This window comes from Rhinolophus sinicus, chromosome 5, assembly GCF_057876585.1.
Source record: "Rhinolophus sinicus isolate RSI-liver-muscle chromosome 5, RSI-T2T, whole genome shotgun sequence".
In the NCBI taxonomy this organism is placed as follows: domain Eukaryota; kingdom Metazoa; phylum Chordata; class Mammalia; order Chiroptera; family Rhinolophidae; genus Rhinolophus; species Rhinolophus sinicus.
The window spans coordinates 305,499-323,969 of record NC_142505.1 but is presented as its reverse complement, the minus strand read 5'-3'; the positions used below and the strand labels follow the sequence as shown (position 1 = coordinate 323,969).

At 55.7% G+C, this 18,471-nt stretch overlaps 1 protein-coding gene across 3 annotated transcripts in view; it reads left to right on the top strand.

Annotated features, from left to right (window-relative positions):
- The first annotated feature begins 254 nt into the window (after positions 1-254).
- Positions 255-18,471, top strand: part of PDZRN3 (PDZ domain containing ring finger 3) — a 147,590-nt gene continuing 129,373 nt past the window's right edge. The window contains exons 1-3 of one of the 3 annotated variants that reach the window (XM_088798081.1): positions 257-1,870; positions 11,362-11,448; positions 17,993-18,100. In XM_088798081.1, coding sequence (XP_088654207.1) covers positions 1,148-1,870; positions 11,362-11,448; positions 17,993-18,100 — 918 coding nt within the window. In that variant the 5' untranslated portion in view covers positions 257-1,147. Of the gene's footprint in view, positions 1,871-11,361; positions 11,449-17,992; positions 18,101-18,471 lie in introns of all 3 variants that reach the window. The other 2 variants (XM_088798082.1, XM_088798083.1) reach the window with 2 other exon arrangements.

Below are 18,471 nucleotides of genomic sequence, written 5' to 3'. Positions count from 1 at the left end.
CAGACCTCACACCAGGTCCCATCTGCACTCACAGTAAAATCTCACAGTCACTGCTCTGCAGGACCCTGCAGGACCTGCTTTGCCTCCCCCAGCCTGAGCTTCCGAGTTGGTACAGAGACATAAAACAAAGCGTGCACACAGGAGACTGTCACCACTGTGCAGGAGGTGGGGTGGAAGATGGGGGGTAGGGTGGGGGATAGGAGGTAAGGGTGGGGTGGGGGATGGGGCAGGGGTAGAGACAAGGTGGGGTGGTGGAAGATAGGGGTGGGGGATGGGGTGGATGGGGGTGAAACGTGGGGTGGGGCAGGAGGTTTGTGCTCTGTGTGGGTGCTCCCCTTTGTAAGCAGAGAGGATTTCTGAGGGGAGCCCCTGTGACCACGTCGTACTGAAGACTATGAAGCGCCAGCACAGCGCCGGCCACTCCGCTGCAGACACTTGAGGAGTGTCAGGGGAGGGGACGGGCCCAAGCCGGCTTCTCCCGCTGCAGACTCCACCCCAGTCCTGGGGACCCCTACCGCCAACCCTGGGACGCACAGCCTGCTGTCGGCACTGAAGTTGCGGGAGGGCCGCCAGGCCCGCAACTGTCCCTGGAAGAATTCAACAACGACCTTAAGTGCCAGGATAGCGGCGCCAGGAGTTTTTCGCCCTCTTCAACCAGCCGCGAAGAGGGGGCGGGAGAGCGGAGTACGAAGTCGGGGTCGCTCCCGGAAGGGGCTCCCGGAGACCGCAGCTGAGCGGCAGCAGCAGCCTGTGCTCCACCCTCAGCGTCTCTCGGCCGGCGTTAGCCTCCTGTAGCGAAAACTTCGCGAGAGCGAGAGGAGTCCCAGGAGAGGACGGTACAGGCTTGCGTCCCGGCGGACCAGGCCCCTCGGCGAGACCCCGAGTCTCCCCACACCCCTGGGCCTCCCCACCTACTCCCTTGTGCAGGGGGCGAGCCGGAGGGCGGCGGCCGGGATAGGATGTGCGTGCGCACGCGCTCGCGCAAATACGGCGGAGGAGCCCAGTTCCTCCGGCCTTTTCCGAGGAAGTCTGGAGCGGTTGGGCTCAGTCCGGGGAGAGCGCGCGCGCGGGCAGGACTGGGTTCCTCGCAGTGAGCGAGGGAGGGGGGGGGCCGCTCGCCCGGCGGCGACCCCGGCCCGGCCCCACCATGGGCTTCGAGCTGGACCGCTTCGACGGCGACGTGGACCCGGACCTGAAGTGCGCCCTGTGCCACAAGGTCCTGGAGGACCCGCTGACCACGCCGTGTGGCCACGTCTTCTGTGCCGGCTGCGTGCTGCCCTGGGTGGTGCAGGAGGGCAGCTGCCCGGCGCGCTGCCGCGGCCGCCTGTCGGCCAAGGAGCTGAACCACGTGCTGCCACTCAAGCGTCTCATCCTCAAGCTGGACATTAAGTGCGCGCACGCGGGGCGCGGCTGTGGCCGGGTGGTCAAGCTGCAGGAGCTGCCCGAGCACCTTGAGCGCTGCGACTTCGCGCCCGCGCGCTGCCGCCACGCTGGGTGCGCCCAGGTGCTGCTGCGGCGCGACGTGGAGGCACACATGCGCGACGCGTGCGACGCGCGGCCCGTGGGCCGCTGCCAGGAGAGCTGCGGGCTGCCCCTGACGCGCGGCGAGCAGCGCGCCGGCGGCCACTGCTGCGCTCGGGCCTTGCGGGCGCACAACGGCGCGCTACAGGCCCGGCTGGCCGCGCTGCACAAGGCGCTCAAGAAGGAGGCGCTGCGCGCCGGGAAGCGCGAGAAGTCGCTGGTGGCGCAGCTGGCCGCGGCGCAGCTGGAGCTGCAGATGACCGCCCTGCGCTATCAAAAGAAGTTCACCGAGTACAGCGCGCGCCTAGACTCGCTCAGCCGCTGCGTGGCCGCGCCGCCGAGCGGCAAGGTAGGCGCCCTCTCCGACCCCTGCCGGGCCCCCGGGTGGGTGAGGGGCACCGGGATGCCAGGAGCTTCCCAGGAGTATCCCTGCCGCCCCCTTCTAATGCTGCGTGCCAGCTGTATCAGCAGGAGCAGGTCAGGCTTGGAAGCTGTGGTCCCTACAGATTTCTGGCGCACAGGGTGAAGTGTGGTGCAGCAGCTTCCGGGGGCCTGGGAAGAGCAGGCGGAGCCCAGGACCGGGATGAAGTAAGACTGAGAAGGCTCCAGGGGCAGACTGGTCAGGCCTTGCTGTTCAGACCAGCTAGGGCTCTTGGGGAAGTCGCGCAGCTGCTTTTAAGGTGGGAAGACTTGGTCCCTAGACACGTGACACTCAGGGTGAACTATATCCACGTGTCCTCCGGAACCCACAGCCAGGATAAAGTGCAGGAGGCGGCCAAGAGAGGGGCCTCTGGAGTGAGAGCTGGATTCAAAGGCAGGCTTTGCAGCCAGCTGGCTGGCTGACCTTGAGCAAGCTGCTCAACGTCTCTAAAGTTGGAAACTGTGGTCCCTAAGGATGTGACATGGGATGAAAGACAGCCAGGCACCATCCGTGCTGTTCATCCGGGGATTCCAGAAATAATTAAAGGGACCTACACCGAGTCTAAAGTGAAAACTGAGAGTGAGGCCTCCGAGTTAGGAGTTTGAGAATCTGGACTGTTTGCTGACCATCGGGTGACCGTGTGGCTGCAAGTCCAGGTGCACCCGTTTCCCTAAATACACAATGGCTGCCTTCATCCTCCAGGGAGGCAATGCTGTAGGAGAAGGGCCTGGCACTGTGCCTGGGGGCAAATGCCCCACTGGTGTTGCTGGCAAATACCTGAAACCCCTGAGCCCCCTTGGCTGTTGGTGAGATGGTACCACCAGCAGCAGTAGGCCCCAGGCTAACAGCTTTAGCTGTTTCCTCCGCAGTCAAGTAAGGCAGGTGTGATGCTTCTCTTCTGAAGGAAGGAGGCCCCGGTGAGGGGCAGTCATGGTTCTGGCCACAGCTTTTAGGGGCCATGGTGGGGTTCTGCGCCCACACGCCTGCCTCTCCAGCCCAAGTTCTCAATCACTCTGGTGTTACCTGTGTGTGTGACCACAAGGCCATTGACTGAGTGCTTGTTATGTGCCAGCAGCGGTGGCCGGCCCTTTGCCTGCATGAGCTCTTCATCCTTTGAGATGAGGAAACAGTCTCAGTGAGGCCTGGGACCTCCTGCCACGTCGCTCAGGGCGGGCGGGCACCCAGGGTCTGCCTCAGAGCGCTCAACTTTGGGCCACCGCGTTCTTTTGGCCCCGTGATTCTTCGTTGTGGGGCGTCTGGCAGCACCCTGGATCCCCAACCTCTAGATCCCAGTAGCACCCCCTCCCCCAAGTTCAACAACCAGAAAGGTCTCCAGATATTGTGAGGGGACTCACCCTGATGCAAAGGCCACAGTTTCAAGAGTGGGGGAGGGACACGGGCTGCTGACCTCTGTGGTTGTCTGTCCATATGGCCCCCAGAAGAGAAGTATTTGCCTGAGGGGCCCCTGGGAGCCTGTGTCTGCCCTGCCCCCTCCTGCCCTCTCCCAGCCCCTTTCCAGTGAGTAGCCAGGCCTCAAGTTTCCCCGCCCCTCCCCCAGCCACCCTGGCCCCGCCTGTCTGTCAGCTGCAGCCTTGGCAGCTGGCTGCTCTGCTCTGGGCTGAGGGCAAATATTTACAGCTCAGAGGCTCACCCAGGACCTCACAGGCTACAAAGGACTGGTGTGGCCCAAGTGACCGAAACAGAGGGCGGGGCCTGGTCTTCAAGCAGGCCGGTTCCGGTGAAGGAGGTCCCCACTTTCCCCCTTATGCTGTCATCTGGATTTCCTGCGTCATTTTAAGTGGCACTTATTTATAAATAATCCACTCACCCCCAGCGTAGATACATCATTCATTGTTAAGCTAGTTTATTATTTCTTCTTGCCTTTCTGTTTTCTTTCTGTAGTGTTTGGGTAAACTCTCAGAATCAGAAACTACGATACTTGAATCAAAACTGGATGTTTTGAAAGTCTGTTGGGTAAATGGTGAGATGATCTGGGTTTTAGGCTTCGGGACCAGATGTTGTTGCCTTCTGAGCCTCCAGAGTGGGTTTCCTGGCCTGCGAGCTGTGCCGGGGGTGTCCCTGGCCTCAGACTCTGGCAGCCTGGTCAGAGGCCTTCCAGAGCTTTCTTCGGGGTGGGACACTTCCTCCTCTTGCCCCTAGGTTAACCCTCAGCGGCCCTGCAGAAAGCCTTTGCTGTTCCTCCTGGAGGCCTCTGCAGACCCTGATTGTTTCACTAGAGGGGCACTGCTTCCGCTGGGCACTGCTTGTCTCCCGAAAGGCAGGGGAGCCAGGCTGCTCACGCACAGCTGTTTTACTTTTCTCTACGTCATCGTGGTTACGTATCTGTTTCGGGCTGAAGTAGGTAAGAAACACTCAGAAGATTTTTCAGTACTAGCTTGTTAAGGCCTAGAGCATGTCCCATAAAGTGAGCCGGCGTTATTTAAATTATTTTAGGGTTCGGATTTTAGACGCCAGCTGAGCAGTCAGGTTTGTGGGTGCTGTTCCCACGCGGCAGACCTTGTTTGTACTGTTCTAACATGTGACCCACAGCAGTGGCGCTCAGGCCGCCCCACGTCGGAGTCACCTGGGAACCTTGTTAAAATGGCTCTGGATTCTGCCCCCTGAGCTTCTGGTCCCTTGAGCATCAGGCCTGCATTTGTGACAAATTCAGCTGTTGCTGGTCACCTGTCACAGTTTGAGTACCAACGGGCTCAGTCTCAAGTAGCAACACGGACAAATGTGGTGGTTGGGCCCCTGTAGAATGGTTACCTTACGGACTGATGCTAAGCAGCTCTTGCTAAATGCCTTACGGGGACCAGGGCACAGCTCCAGCACTGCGGCTGCCTCGCAGTGACACGGTTGGTGACACGGCCTAGAAAGCCGTGTTTTCTGAGAAGCTTTAGCAAGTGGCCCTTCCAGAGAGCATCCAACAGCCCGTTCAGCAAAAGGACTGTAGGCTGTCACGTCCATTTCATTTCAGTGACTTATCAGGAATGTTGGGTTCAGGTTTACACATACGTTACCCAGATACGCTGAACTCAATGATCAGAACCGGAGACTGTGACCTGGGATTCTGTTGGGGTTTATCTGTAAGTGGTTCTCCCTGTGTTCAGACACGAGGCTTGCCTCCTTGTGAAAATATGTAGCGAGTAACAGTCTGCTTATAAGGCAGTTAGGCCTGGACTGTGGACCCAGCAGCTTGGGAGGGAAGGGCATGAGTCACGCCCCCGAGTGCCCTGAGCGTAGAGCGCACTATGGAAGCTGCATGAGCTGCCCGTCGTCTTCTCCAGGCAGACTGTGCGTGTGTGTATGTGCATGTGTGCAGGAAAGACAGATTATAAAACGTTATAAAAAAGGCCAGAAGTCAAAGAGTCCAAACGCAGAGCTGGGCTTTGAACCCAGCACCTGGCTCCAAGCTCATACACTTAGCAAAGAAAAGCGCTTTCCCAGGAGGCAGGGAGTGTCCCCTCGGAGGTCTCCCATGGGCTCTGGGATGGTGACATGCTGTCATGGGCGGTGCAGGGACAGTGTTTCATCACATGCTTAGAAAGACCGTGGGGGTAGGTGCCCTCGGCCCCCCACTGCACATGAGAAACCACCTCAGGCTCCAGAAGGCCCTCGGCGCCCGTTTGGCTTGTTGTCGCTGGTCGATGGCTTCTGGTCCGTGATGATGACGTCTGTGCCCACTTTCCTGGGTCTGGTACACAGTACATGGCATGCCAAACAAGACAGGTCCTGGTAGCAAAGGAGAGTTAGACGAAGTAAATGGAAATGAAATGGAGAGCTGGGGTCCCGGTGGAGTAGCGGCTTGTCTCTTTAATTTTTATTCTAATGTGTTTCCCCGGAAATAAGACCTAGCCGGACCATCAGCTCCAACGCGTCTTTTGGAGCAAAAATTAATACAAGACCTGGTCTTATTTTAATATAATATAAGACCCAGTATAATTATATTATATTGTGTTATATTATATTATATTGTATTCTATTATGTTATATTAGACCGGGTCTTATATTAATTTTTGCTCCAAAAGACGCATCGGAGCTGATGGTCCGGCTAGGTCTTATTTTTGGGAAACACGGTAGCAACTTAAAGAGGGGTTGGTGGGAGGAAGAACGTCAAGTCCGGCCCATGTGTGCTTGGGGTTTATCCCCTCACGTTCCCAGGCGCTGCGTGCAAGGCTGTGATGGGCACCTTGGGGCACGCTGGCACCCTGCAGTGGCTTCACCCGTGGGCTCAGACAGCCTCCGAGTCTTTGAAAACCACAGTCTTACTGTTTTTCGCTCACCCAAGCTTTTCCGCGGTGAGTTAGCCCGCGTCCCCCGACTAGTGTTCTAATAAGCCTGTTCCAATAGAAAGGGAAGGGGGTGTAACATAATGATTACCCTATAAAGAAAATAACTGACAGGTGGACCCGCGCGTCCGTCTCTCTTACCCATGCCATTCGCATATTTACAGGGACCCTTAGGGACACCGCGTGGCCTATGTGTGAGTGGCCTGCGGCAGGGCTGGCTGACCTTTGTCTCTGTGGGTTGTGGTTGTGCAGAAATGAGTTCTGGACCCCGAGGTGGTCCCTGGCATTTTGCTAGAAGCTGTTTTCAGGTGCCCTGTGTGTGCTGTGAATGGACCAGGAGAGGTGGTCCCTTCAGGCTGTGGGTCAGGGACGGCTGCAGGGCACCTGAAGGGGCTGGCGTGTGCTGAGGGCCCAGCCCCTGCAGTTGGTGACACGGGGACCACGTGCTCCTCTGCCTCGCTGCTGAGGGCCCTGGGCCTTAACTGCCTCATCTCGAATCTGGGCTGAGGATGTGCCTGCTGGTGGGGTTGGCGGGGGGGAATGAGGTGTGTACGAAAGTGCTCAGGAAGCCTCGCCTGGCATTGACTGAAACTGGTTGAGTACCTGCTACCTGGAGCTTTTTAGATCTCCTCATAAACAGCTGAAGACACCTGAGGCGTTGAAGTGGTTGTCCCGGAGCAGAAGGGATGGGATCTTTGCTCAAAGGCTCAGTCACACTGAGGCTCGGGTCATCTGAGCCTCGGGCTGCCCCTCGCTGGCACGTGCTGCGTTTCTGTTCTTTGACTGTGAGGAGAGCAGGCCAGCCTCGCCGCCCTGGGCTGAGACACGGAGCCGGGGAGGCTGCTGGCTGATGGAAGGTACTGTGTGTATTTATACTTGTGCCTCTGGGATTAACAAGCCAGGAAGAGCCCCCAACTTCCTGTAAGGAGGCCTTAGGCTGCACAGCGGGGTGGCCCTGGCTTTCCTTCTGATTTGGGGAAGAAAATGCGTCAGGATGGCTAATTGGAGGCTTCGGTTTCAGAAACTGAAACCACCTTGCCCACCGAGTGGGAATGTGGAAACAAGGCTTCTTGCTGCTTGTTCTTCAGTGACGCATTCGTGTGGGTCCACCAGACACGCACATGAGTTCAGCACAAAATCAGAGATACGAGCTTGAACTCAAACTCCTGGGAATAGAGGGTAGATGTTAGGGATTTCCCCGGTTGTTTAAATAGAGCAGCAGACTGTTTTATGAATGTATAATTTTTTTGGTCAGCAGAAGAACTGAAAGTCTTTACTTCTCTCACATTATATTTCAAAAACCTGTTTGGCTTGTGGATGAGCATTTTGTCTCCGGAAAAGTTATTTCTCTGTTTCATGACCTTTGTCCCGCCTCCTCGCCCCACCTATCTTGGTGACAGACATGTGGCACTGATACTTCTGCTGACTTAGTTCATTTTCAGGCATCGTCCCTTGGCTGTCTTGTCTGAGGCCTGGGCAGTTTCCTCTTCTGTTCTTCCTCCAAGAATTCTGTCTTTAGACCTCGAGGTTGAGTGACAGGGAGGGGCTGGGCCAAGACCCATTACCATTAGAAACAGCTTGGAGGACAGAGAGGACAACACATCTGAGTGCTGGGAGGGACACGTCCCCATTCTTTCGCACTGAATGTCTGGCAGCAGCTTTGCTTCTGGCCCCCAGCTCCAGCCCTGCACATTTTTGTGCTTTCTCGTCAGCAGACAGAGCTGTTTCCCAGCTGTGTGTGTCCCTGGGAGCTTTGCATAATCTGGGGCTCAGAGGTGTCCTGTCTCCCTGATGCACAGACTAGCGGTCAGTTGATTACAGTCCCAAAACCCGCCGGGCAGCTTTCCGTCTGGCCATTTCTGGGCTGTGAGTCACAGAGCAGCAGTCATCGGGACACCCGTCATCCGGCGGAAAGGAGATTTTAGAAAGAATCCACACTGACGGTGGCGTGGACGGACTCTGGGGACTGCCCCGCCGATTAGGGGCTGGCGCTGGCACACGTCCAAGCTTCCCAGGCTGGGCTGTTTGGAAGAGAACAGTGACAGAGTAGAGAAAAGGGACTTTGCCCATAGAAGACGGTTTGCATTCTTGGGCACTTAAGAAGATAAAACAGCCACTATGAGGTGTGTTTGACAATCAAAGGACATTTGATTTTTGCTTCCCCTCTTTTCACTGGGAATAAAGAAGTGGGTGTCTAGGGCTATGTCAGCCCATTGAGAGAATTTCAAAGCAGTGGTTAGAGAAACTACCAAAACCGACCAGCATTGGTTCAGTTTCCCCTTAGCTGAAAACGCCAGTGATACCATCCTGTCTGGGCAGCCCAGAAGCAGCCCAGTGGCAGTGTTTGCCGAATCCCGCGTGTGTGTCTCTTCCGTTGGTGGATGTAACTGAGTGGGAATCCTTGAAACAGCCTGTGTCCTGAAGCGTTTGGAGCCCAGGAGCAGGTTAAACCATTAGCAGGAATTAATGTTAACACGTTAAACATTGTGTGGAGTGTGGTGTTGAAACTCGAACAATTCTTCCAGAGAGTTAGAAACTAACGCAAGCAGTTACGGTTGTTTCAGGGGAGGGAGTGCCAGGGAGGAACTGAGTCCAGCCCCGGGTGTCAGAGCAAAGAAAATGACGTTCTAGTTAGATGGACGAGAGAAGGAGCCCGGCCTGACAGGGCCCTTCCTCCACGTTTTCTCTGCTCCCAGTGTCACGCGATGGCTCTCCGCTGGGAGTGAGTCGTGAAACAGGCAGTGCCACCTACGGCCACCAGCCAACACCCCTGCACGGCAGACGAACTCCAGGAGTTGCAGGAAACGAGAACAGCCCTGCTTCCCAGGGGCTGCATCTGGAAGGAAGCGCAGCCGGCAGCTCGGTTGTTCCGCAGGCTCCTTCACAGACTGCTGTTGGGCTGAGCAGAGTGTGTTCAGGCTTGTGTCACTTGTCCCCCGAGAGAGGTGAGCTCTTCGAGGCTAAGGCCAGAGTGAGGTGTCTCTGGGATCTCGGGTTGGGTGTTTGGGGGCGAAATAGTTCAGTGACCAGTCTGGAGTTTGGTTCTGACGTGGTTTCTTGGTGAGACCTCCTACGATGAGTTCCTTTCTGGAACTTTTTGGAACTGCACCAATTGGCCCATCTCGGGAGGGCTGGGGACGCGGCATCCTTGCCCCATGCGGCATTCTTTCCCTGTGTCGCACTCTTTCCCATGTTTCCCACTGAATGGGAGCCGTACACACAGGCACTTAAGGAGCAGCGTCCAGGCCCCACCCGACCTCTTGCTGGCCATGCAGATGAGCAGTGTCTTCAGCCACTGGCCCTCAGCCTCCCTGCCTGTATTGTGAGGATGGCAGTCATGCCAAGTGATAAGATTAGTTGCATTTTTAAGTATAGTAAAGCCCTGAAATACACAATGTACCGTGTTTCCCTGAAAACAAGACCTAGCCAGACAATCAGCTCTAATGCGTTTTTTGGAGCAAAAAATAAGATAAGACTGGGTATTATATTATATTACATTATACTCGGTCTTATGTTATAGTAAAATAAGACCGGGTCTTATATTAATTTTTGCTCCAAAAAACACATTAGAGCTGATGGTCCGGCCAGGTCTCATTTTCGGGGACACGGTACTTCCTGGCATCTGGTCAGCAGCCAGTGTCAGCTGCTGTCATTGTTCAAGCAATGTGATAGGTTCCTTTATTTTCTTTCATTTTTTCAAAGAATAAGTGGTTATCAAGTGGATTCTAAACTGATCTTTTGAACCATGCAATTGCGTGTTCTCCTTTGTGCGTCATTTGACTTTGCCAGACTGGAGCTGTCTCCTCGGTCACTGTGTGGCTGTGTAACTGTGCAGCTTCTGGCACTCTTTAGTCACGAAAGCCAGAGACGTAATATGTACGATGACTCTTCAAGTATTTCCAGTGTTGTCACCCAAGACAGCATAGCTCAAAGTGGACTCTGAGGCACAGAGATAAACTGTTTTCAGTTTGCAAGTCCTCATGTTTACATTAGAAAACGGTAGGTCCACACTGTTTATTCTGTTCCAAGGTGGTGCTGCCCACCTGGTAACTTGTAGCAGCTCGGGTGGACTATAAGGACCGCCTGTCACAGGCGCTTTGGGCGGTGCTGCTGTGTGGTGGGGAACCGACTTTGCTGTCCCGGGGACGGCCAGAGGCTCATGACTTCTCTTTTCCATCAAAATGCTCTGTTAGGTATGGAGGAAGTGACCCTGCAGAAACGAGCATTTTGTTGTGTTTTTAAGGATGCTTATAATAAAATATTTCATAGTTTTTAAAAAGCTGCATTTGAATAATACTGTGTTTAAACAGAAAACGTGAGTGCAGCAACTACGAACAGTCAGACCAGTGACATTGTGCCATCGGAACTGGAGATGGTTCCAAGCTCTGTGTTTCAGTCGGGCCCGTCGGTGGCAGTTTGCACAGCGGTGAATCCACTCTGACTCATGGGTCTGGACCAGGAGGCTCACTCGGCAGCACGGGCGCCTCCACCCTTTGGACAGTTGACCCTTGTGCTGTGGGACCTGCCCGGCCACTCTGCTTGTGTGACACAAAGCAGCTGACGTTGAGCCGCCCACCTCAAACAGCTCTGCGTCTCCTGGGGCCATGGCAGCATCACCCTGTGAAAATGCCACCCCCTTCTCTAAGATGCAGAATGTCTGTCCGCTCTGTGCACCTGACATCCCAGGCACTGCCCCGCCTCCCGTGCACGGGTGATGCTGACGTGCAGTGGGTGTGCTGGGACTTCCCCGAGCATCGCTGCTTGAACAGCGGGTGACGTAACGGGGACGCTGCTGTTCAGGGAGGCACACGGAGCAGCTGTGCAGACAGCCGTGCACACCGGGCGCGCCCAAGGGCAGGCGGCACAGACCAAGAGTCAGTGGTGGCGGGCGCGCACGGGATGGTCTGGACACCTCCAGCCGTCGTCCATGGTCCCTCCAGGCCTGGAAGGCGTCTGGACGTGTTTCTAACACAGACACAGGGCAGTGTCAGCCCTGCCCCGGAGTCCCCACGAGCCCCGGAATGTGCGATGGCCACGGGGGAACCCATGAGCCCCTTAGATAGAAGGACAATCCCTGCCGTCTGTTTTCTGTGTGTGAATAAATTCTGACCTCGTCTGTTCCTCCAGGGCGAAGAAACCAAAAGCCTGACCCTCGTCCTGCACCGCGACTCCGGCGCCCTGGGCTTCAATATTATCGGTGGCCGGCCGTGCGTGGTATGTCACTCGCCGGGTGGGTTTCCTCTGAGCGGCTGGCAGGGGCGGGGCTGCGAGCGCCGAGGCCGAGGCCTTGCTCTCCCTGTGCTCCGCGTGCGCCCCCACGCAGGGACCTGTGTAGTTGCTGTCTCCTGATGCAGCAACACAGTGGCTGTCCTGCTTTGGGGTCCTGTCTGCTGGGTGGCAGCTGAGCTGTGGGACGTGGGGCACGGTGCGTGCAGGCGGACCTGAGTGGCAGCCTGCTGTCCCCTCGGGGACAGGGACCACGCACCCTCAGTTGTGGGTCCGCGCCCTTTGCTCTCCCGCCTCCCACCACGCTCAGGATTCACGCGGTCATCTCAGCCCCCCCTCCATAGACCAGAGGCCCAGGTGGGGTCTGTCAGCCTAACCGCCGCGACAGGTCTGTGACGGGCTTGAGGAGGGGGCAAAGGTCGGTGTCAGGCCAGCTTTCAGGCGGGATCACCTGAGTGTGTGTCATCTCTTGCTCCTGTCTTTTCTTGACTTTTCTCATTTATTGGCTTAAAAGGAAATAGGCAAAGGAGAACTAAGTCAGTCATTCAACTGCTAAGTACTGGACAGAGGCCACGGTCCCGGGGACACCGAGTTGTCCAGCTGGACATCAGTCAAGAAACAAGAAAATGCAACAGTTACAGTTTGGGCGAGGTCTGATGAAGGACAGGAGGGGGTGCCCGTGCTGGGCCCCGGGGAGCAGGCACCGTCAGGCAGGCTGGTCAGCAGAGGAGGCCAGCGGCACAGCCTGCAGCCGGGAGCTGTCAGCTGTGCACAGGCTGCTAAGTGGGCCCTGCCCCTGCAGGGGGCCCCTGAGGAGGTCGGGGTGGGCGGCATAAATGTTCCCTGTGCCTGGGTCCAGCTACAGATGCCTTTGGGGGCCAGTGAACCCTGTGGGAAGACACCTCCTGGCTCGGGGCCAGAGTTCTGCAGGATGCACAACAGTCTGGTCGACCAGAAGCCTGTGTGCAGTACGTATACTTAGTGGAGCATCTTAACTGTAAGAAAATTGAGTGGGTGTAGTTAGCTATCAGTTTTATATATTCACTACTGAGCTGATGTTACCTGACTTATAAAAGTTACACGCAAAAGGGAGCATTTCACATGAAATTAAAACAGGAGTTTGGATCAGATGCCTAATTTGTTCTTTCATCATTTCAATGCATTGCGTTGCATGTACTCACCTTTGGACACCACTGAGCTGAAAGGAAGTGCAGCGGCCCAGGGAGGCCATGCCAGGCCTGGAACAGGGACAGAAATGGCACTGAGGCAACTGCCAGGCGCCGAGGGTGGGCAGGAAGGGCCGGCAGGAGGCCTGGGACGGAGACGGGGAGGGACCCAGGAGAAGCCTAAGCTGCCTTTGCTTTTGGCCACAGTTGCAAAATCAAACACACATGGTTTATAAGAAATGACAGCTTAGTTATAGGTGATATGTAGTCGTTAAAACGCTGAACGAACACATTCTCTGCCTTATAAAACATGCACACAGAGCAGTTGAGAGGATGAGATTGCAGATGAGAATGAAGGTAGTTAGGGCACCACCCGCACTGTGCTGAGCCCCGGGTGTGCACACGCCTCCCCGCCCCCTGGTCTTGGGGAAATTCGTAAGAAACTGTAGGATTCTGTCCGCTTGGCTCATTTTTACTTTTACCAGTTGACTAGGGCCCAGGTGGCATGCCGTGTGCGGGGTTCAGCGCTCCCCAGCTCTCAGTGGGGAGTGTCTGAGCAGTGGGCCCCAGGGGACAACAGGACTGGGACTGACGGGTTCTCCGACTTACCTTCCAGAATGTGTTTTGTCTTTCAGTGCGAATAACAGCATTGGCTGTGCTTGGTTTTCCTTCGTGGTTATATCCCCACCCCTCCCCCGGTCCTTACCCACTGTGCAGTGTTAGGAAACACCTTCTCAGCTCAGACACACTTCCCGCCAGACAGTTCAGGAGCTTCCATGGCCCAGAGCCCGACCTAGGAAGACCTGCTCTCTGCCCCACCCAAGGGCGGGCTTGGCCAGGCCACCGCAGTGACGCGATGCCACAGTGACACGAGTTACGTGAACTTTCGGTTCCCAGTGGGTGTAAAAGTGACGTTCACACTAAACTGTGGTCTGTCGAGGCAACAACGAGGCTTTGCACATCGACGGGCTCTTCCTTTCATAAATGATTTCTCTGCAGCGTGCGGTGCTGCTTGACAGCATCTTACCCACAGTGGAGCTGTCAGAGTTGGAGTCCGACCTCTCAAGTCCTGACACTGCTTGTTATCAACTAAACTGATGTGATGTTCTAAGTCCTAGGTTGTCATTTCAGGTCTTCACAGCATCTTCACCAGGAGTAGGTTCCATCTCAAGAAACCACTCTCTTTGCTCATCCACAAGCAAATCCTCATCTGTTAAAGATTTGTCACAAGACGGCAGCAGTTCAGTCCCCTTCAGGCTGCCCTTCCAGTTCTAGTTCTCCTGCTGTTTCCACCACGTCTGCAGCGACTTCCACCACTGAAGTCGTGTCCCTCAAAGTCACCCGTGAGGGTTGACATTTGTTCCAAACTCCTGTAATATTGATATTCTGACCTATTCCCATGAATCACAAATGTACAATGGCATCTAGAATGGTGAATCCTTTCTAGAAGGTTCTCAATTCACTTTCCCCGCTTCCACCAGAAGAATCACTGTCTACGGCAGCGACAGCGTTATGAAATGTATTTCTTAAATACGAGGACCAAAAGTTGAAATGACTCCTTGGTCCACGGGCTGCACAATGGATGTGCTTAGCAGGCGTGAGAACTACATTAATATCGCCATCCGTCCCCATCAGAGCGCTGGGCTGACCAGGTGCATCGTCAGTGAGAGGTCATGTTTAAAGGAACCTTTTTTCCTGAGCAGTAGGTCTCAACAGTGGCTTGAAATGCTCAGTGAACCACGTTGTAAGCAGATGCGCGTAAGCAGAGGCGCTGTCATCCAGGGGTGGTGGCTCCATTCACAGAGCCCAGGCAGAGGAGATTTACCATGATTCCCAAGGGCCCTGGGGTTTTCAGAACGGTAACAGCCTTGGCCTCCACTGAAAGTCACCAGCTGCATGAGCCCCTTACTGGAGAGCCAGCCTGTCCCCTGAAGCTCTGAAGCCAGGCACTGACTCTCGTCTGCAGCTATGAAGGTCCCAGGTGGCACCTTCTTCCCATATAGGGCTGTTCATCGTGGAGCCGTCAGCACCTATGTCTTACATGGGCACAATCGTGTTATCCCCAAAACAATGGTAACAGTGACATCAGAGGCCACTGATCCTAGATCACCATAACAAATACAGTAATAATGAAACAGTTTGGAATATTGTGAGAATTACCACCATTGATGCAGAGACACAGACTGAGCAGATGCTGCGGGAACAGGGTGCCGACAGACTTGCTGTTGCAGGGTCGCCGCGACCCTTCCACGGGGAGAGCTGCAGTGTTTGCAAAGAGCCATAAGGTGAAGCACAGTGACACAAGGTGTCCTGTGTGGCAAGGGAACCCACACCTGGAAACGCTTCACATGAAGTGGGGTGCCGTGCCCCCCAGGGCTGGGCGGGAGACCTGGGACAGCCAGGGAACGTGGGTGCAGCTTCCGCACCTCCTATGGGTGAAAGGACATCGGCCTCGCTGGAATATGGCACTTTGGTCCCTTGTTGTGTTTGTCCAAGAGCACGTTCTGTGTTTTCTTTTTCCTTTAAAAAACGGTTTATGTACAATCCAGACTGGATTTTGTGGTGTTCATAAGTTCTCAGTTTGTGTGGACTTTTTGAGGGAATGCCGTGCGTGTCCCTTGGAAGAAAGTTTCATCCCGTATGCACGTGTTGCCTTCGTGGTTTTAAACTTGTCCCAATCAGCAGAAACGGCAGAAGGAACTCTGCACAGTTGCCTGGAGGCCTGGCAGTCTGCTGAGAACATGTAGTAAGTGGACGTGAGTAGCCACGTATGTGCGTTGTTAGTCACTGGGGGGACTAGGGCCTCCTGAGTAGGACGCTGGCTGGGTTGTACCACTGCCGCTTTCCTCACGTGATGCAGTGTGGACGGGACACGCTGAGCAAAGCCACACCATCTGCTCGCAAGTTCGCAGAACCCTGTGAAGCAGCAGCCAGTCGGTGGTCACACCTGTCACCTCTGCGTTGGCCCGGGCACGGCACTGTCAGGGCCCCCGGGGTGAGGATAGTCCCCCTTTGCTCAAGCCAGCAGAACAAACCAATCCCAACCTACGTTAGCTCACCTGGAAAATAGCTGTGACTCAGAATGTGTTAGGAGAGGAGCCAATGGACAGTGAAGAGCTGCCTTTTACGAGAAAAATCCATCGAGGCTGAGCTGGATTCGGGTTCTTGGGTTTTGACCTTCTGTGTGTCTTGCCTTCTGTTCTCACCCCTGCGTGGCCTTGATTTAACCTAAATTGTGGTGTTTGTGTTTCCTGTTCTTCTCTGATTTCTGCTGGGACTTCCCGATGCTCCTTCAGAAAAAGGACTGCAGTCGGGTGCAGTGTTCTGCAGAAGGGACCGCAGCCAGGCCCCCACCCCCGCGCCCTCTTTCCCGCCAAGAAATGCAGAGCAGTTAAGTCAAACCAAACACAGGCCTCCTCGCCTGGTGATATGTTGACATCACCTCTCGAATCCAGGCTGGTCCATAAATCCTTCCGGGGCCCCTGAGTCTCTTCCAGGTTCTCCAGTGGAATATTCCAGAGCCTGGAATGTTAGTCTCCTGCGTGTGTGTGTAGTGTTGAGATTTTTCTCAGGGGGAGACAACCTTGAATTCAAGCATGTGTAAGAGACCGGCTGTCCCTCACTTTAAACGGGCCTGTGCTGCATCCCAGCTGTGTGGCCGTGCTCCTGGGCGAGCGTGCCCTCTCTGCTTCAGGCTTTTCGGTGATGAAATGGGTGTGCTTGTGCTCATACTTACTGCCTGTGCATATTACGAGAACCTGACGGTAGCCGTACACCTCACTGCAGACCAGGTACCTAGTACGTGTGCAAGAAGCGGCTGCCACGCAGTTCTGGGGACACTAGAGGTGTGCGTGGGGCCACGCAAACGCACAGGCGAGTGCAGGGTAGGTGGCCGTGTGTGGGGGGGCACACACATTCCGGCAGGGACAGGGCGTGAGCGGGGCCTCTGGGGACAGCTGAGGAATGCAGCTGGCACGGCCGCCCTGAGCCTTCTCGGAAGGATGCTGATGGAGCCCAGTTGGCCTTGTCCTGGGAGGAAAGGCACTTAATGCTCATTTCAGGTCAATTCCGTTTCTCTCGAATCCTATCTGTGGCTGTGTCCTTGTGGGGGGCGGGGCGGAGGACATGTGCGTTTCCCGCCCGCAGTTACTGCTGTGGCACTTGAGGGACTAGGGCCACATCCAGAGTCGCCCGTCCCTCTGTGCAGTGTGGCGTTGTATTGCTGGTTAAGGAGGAGCGTGTCGTCTTTTCATAGTGTTTTACAATGGAATTTTGTGTTTGCAGTCAGAGTGATTCTGACTGAAATGGGCCTCGTGGCTCAGTGTCGGGAGCTTCCCGTGAGGGTAGAGTCTAGGCTTTTGGTGGAACGTCCTGAACTTACTCTTCAAGTGGTTTTGTTTAGGAAAAACACGTGCTGTGCCTTTTAATTTACAAATCTGTCTGCCAGTCGCTAGAATGTGTGCACACGCTTGGAGACAGTTCGTCCCAGTCCATTGGAAGGAAGTTCAGGAGTGAGCTGGACTTTTTATCAGCTTGTGGGAGCCCAGGTTTTGCAGGAGGGCAGGCGTGAGCGTGAGCTGCCTTCTTTCCCACAATGTTTCGGTTCAGACTTGGAACGACGTAATGGGGTTTGAGGAGATGGGAGATAGAAAGTACAGGTTTAGGGTGGCAGTAGGCTTTTGTGGTGCAAATCAGAACAAGAGTAAAATACCTGTTTTCACCACCAGATGATTAGATGTTGAAAAGCTGTTACATGTTATGAACGCTGCCAGCCAGCCGGTGAGGCTGTGGGGAAGTGCTGAGTCCAGGAGCCGTCAGGGCAAGCCTCATGGGCTGACCAGGGACATCGGTCAAGCGGGTGTGTCCCTGAGCCCCGTCCGTGGCTGGGGGCGTGCCCTCCATCAGGTCTCACAGAGGTGTTCCAGGACGCAGGCAGGAAGGCACTGGCAGAGCTCCGTCACCATAGCAACACCAGGGACCATGCTGAGCGTGTCCCGCTGGTCCTGTGGGCGCTGAGGGGGTCGGGTGGGCTGTGGGCTGTGGGCTGGCAGTGAGACACCTTCACGGTTGTCAGAGCTCAGGAGAGCGGCAGGGTGCACGGGGCAGAGGGCACGGCCTGTCTGTGTGCTGGAAGGGGCAGCTGTGGGCCAGGGAGGTGCCGGATACAGACAGACGCTGCTGCTGGGACGCCAGGCTTTCAGTGTGGTGTGAACGCCTTTGTCACGAGCAAGAGTCCATCTTAGCTTGTGGGAGTTGGGGAAGAGACGGCCCTGCTGCATGGCCACCGGGACTGTTTTAAGAGAGTGGGTTTGGTTTTTATGACCAGCTCAGTGCCTCCCACTCAGGCGTGTGTTTTTTATTCAAAGGACAGCCAAGATGGATCGTCCAGCGAAGGGATCTTCGTGTCCAAAATCGTGGACAGTGGGCCGGCAGCCAAGGACGGGGGCCTGCAGGTCCATGACAGGATCGTGGAGGTAGGTGAGCGCTGGCCGGGGGCTTCCACCGCCCAGCGTCATGTGGCCTCACAGTTCTTTGCAGGATTGCTGCGTGTAGGACCAGGGGATGCCGGCTGGCGTGCAGCTGCGTGTGTGCATTATGTCACGGCCAGGAGTGGCGTGGCTGCATTCTGTCCCTCGTCGCGTGCCGGGCATGTGTCCCTGGTGCCGTGGGTCATAACTCTGTGGGAAAAGCACCGGTGTGCATGCTGCGTGCAAGCTAGAACCTGTGATGCACGTCGGTCCCCAGGGCCCGGTCGTGCCAGCTTCAGAGCCACTCTGAGGTCCTCAGGCTGTAGCACCCAGGGCTCCCGCCCCAGTCTGTGGTCAGCGTGCAGGCTAGTTGTCCG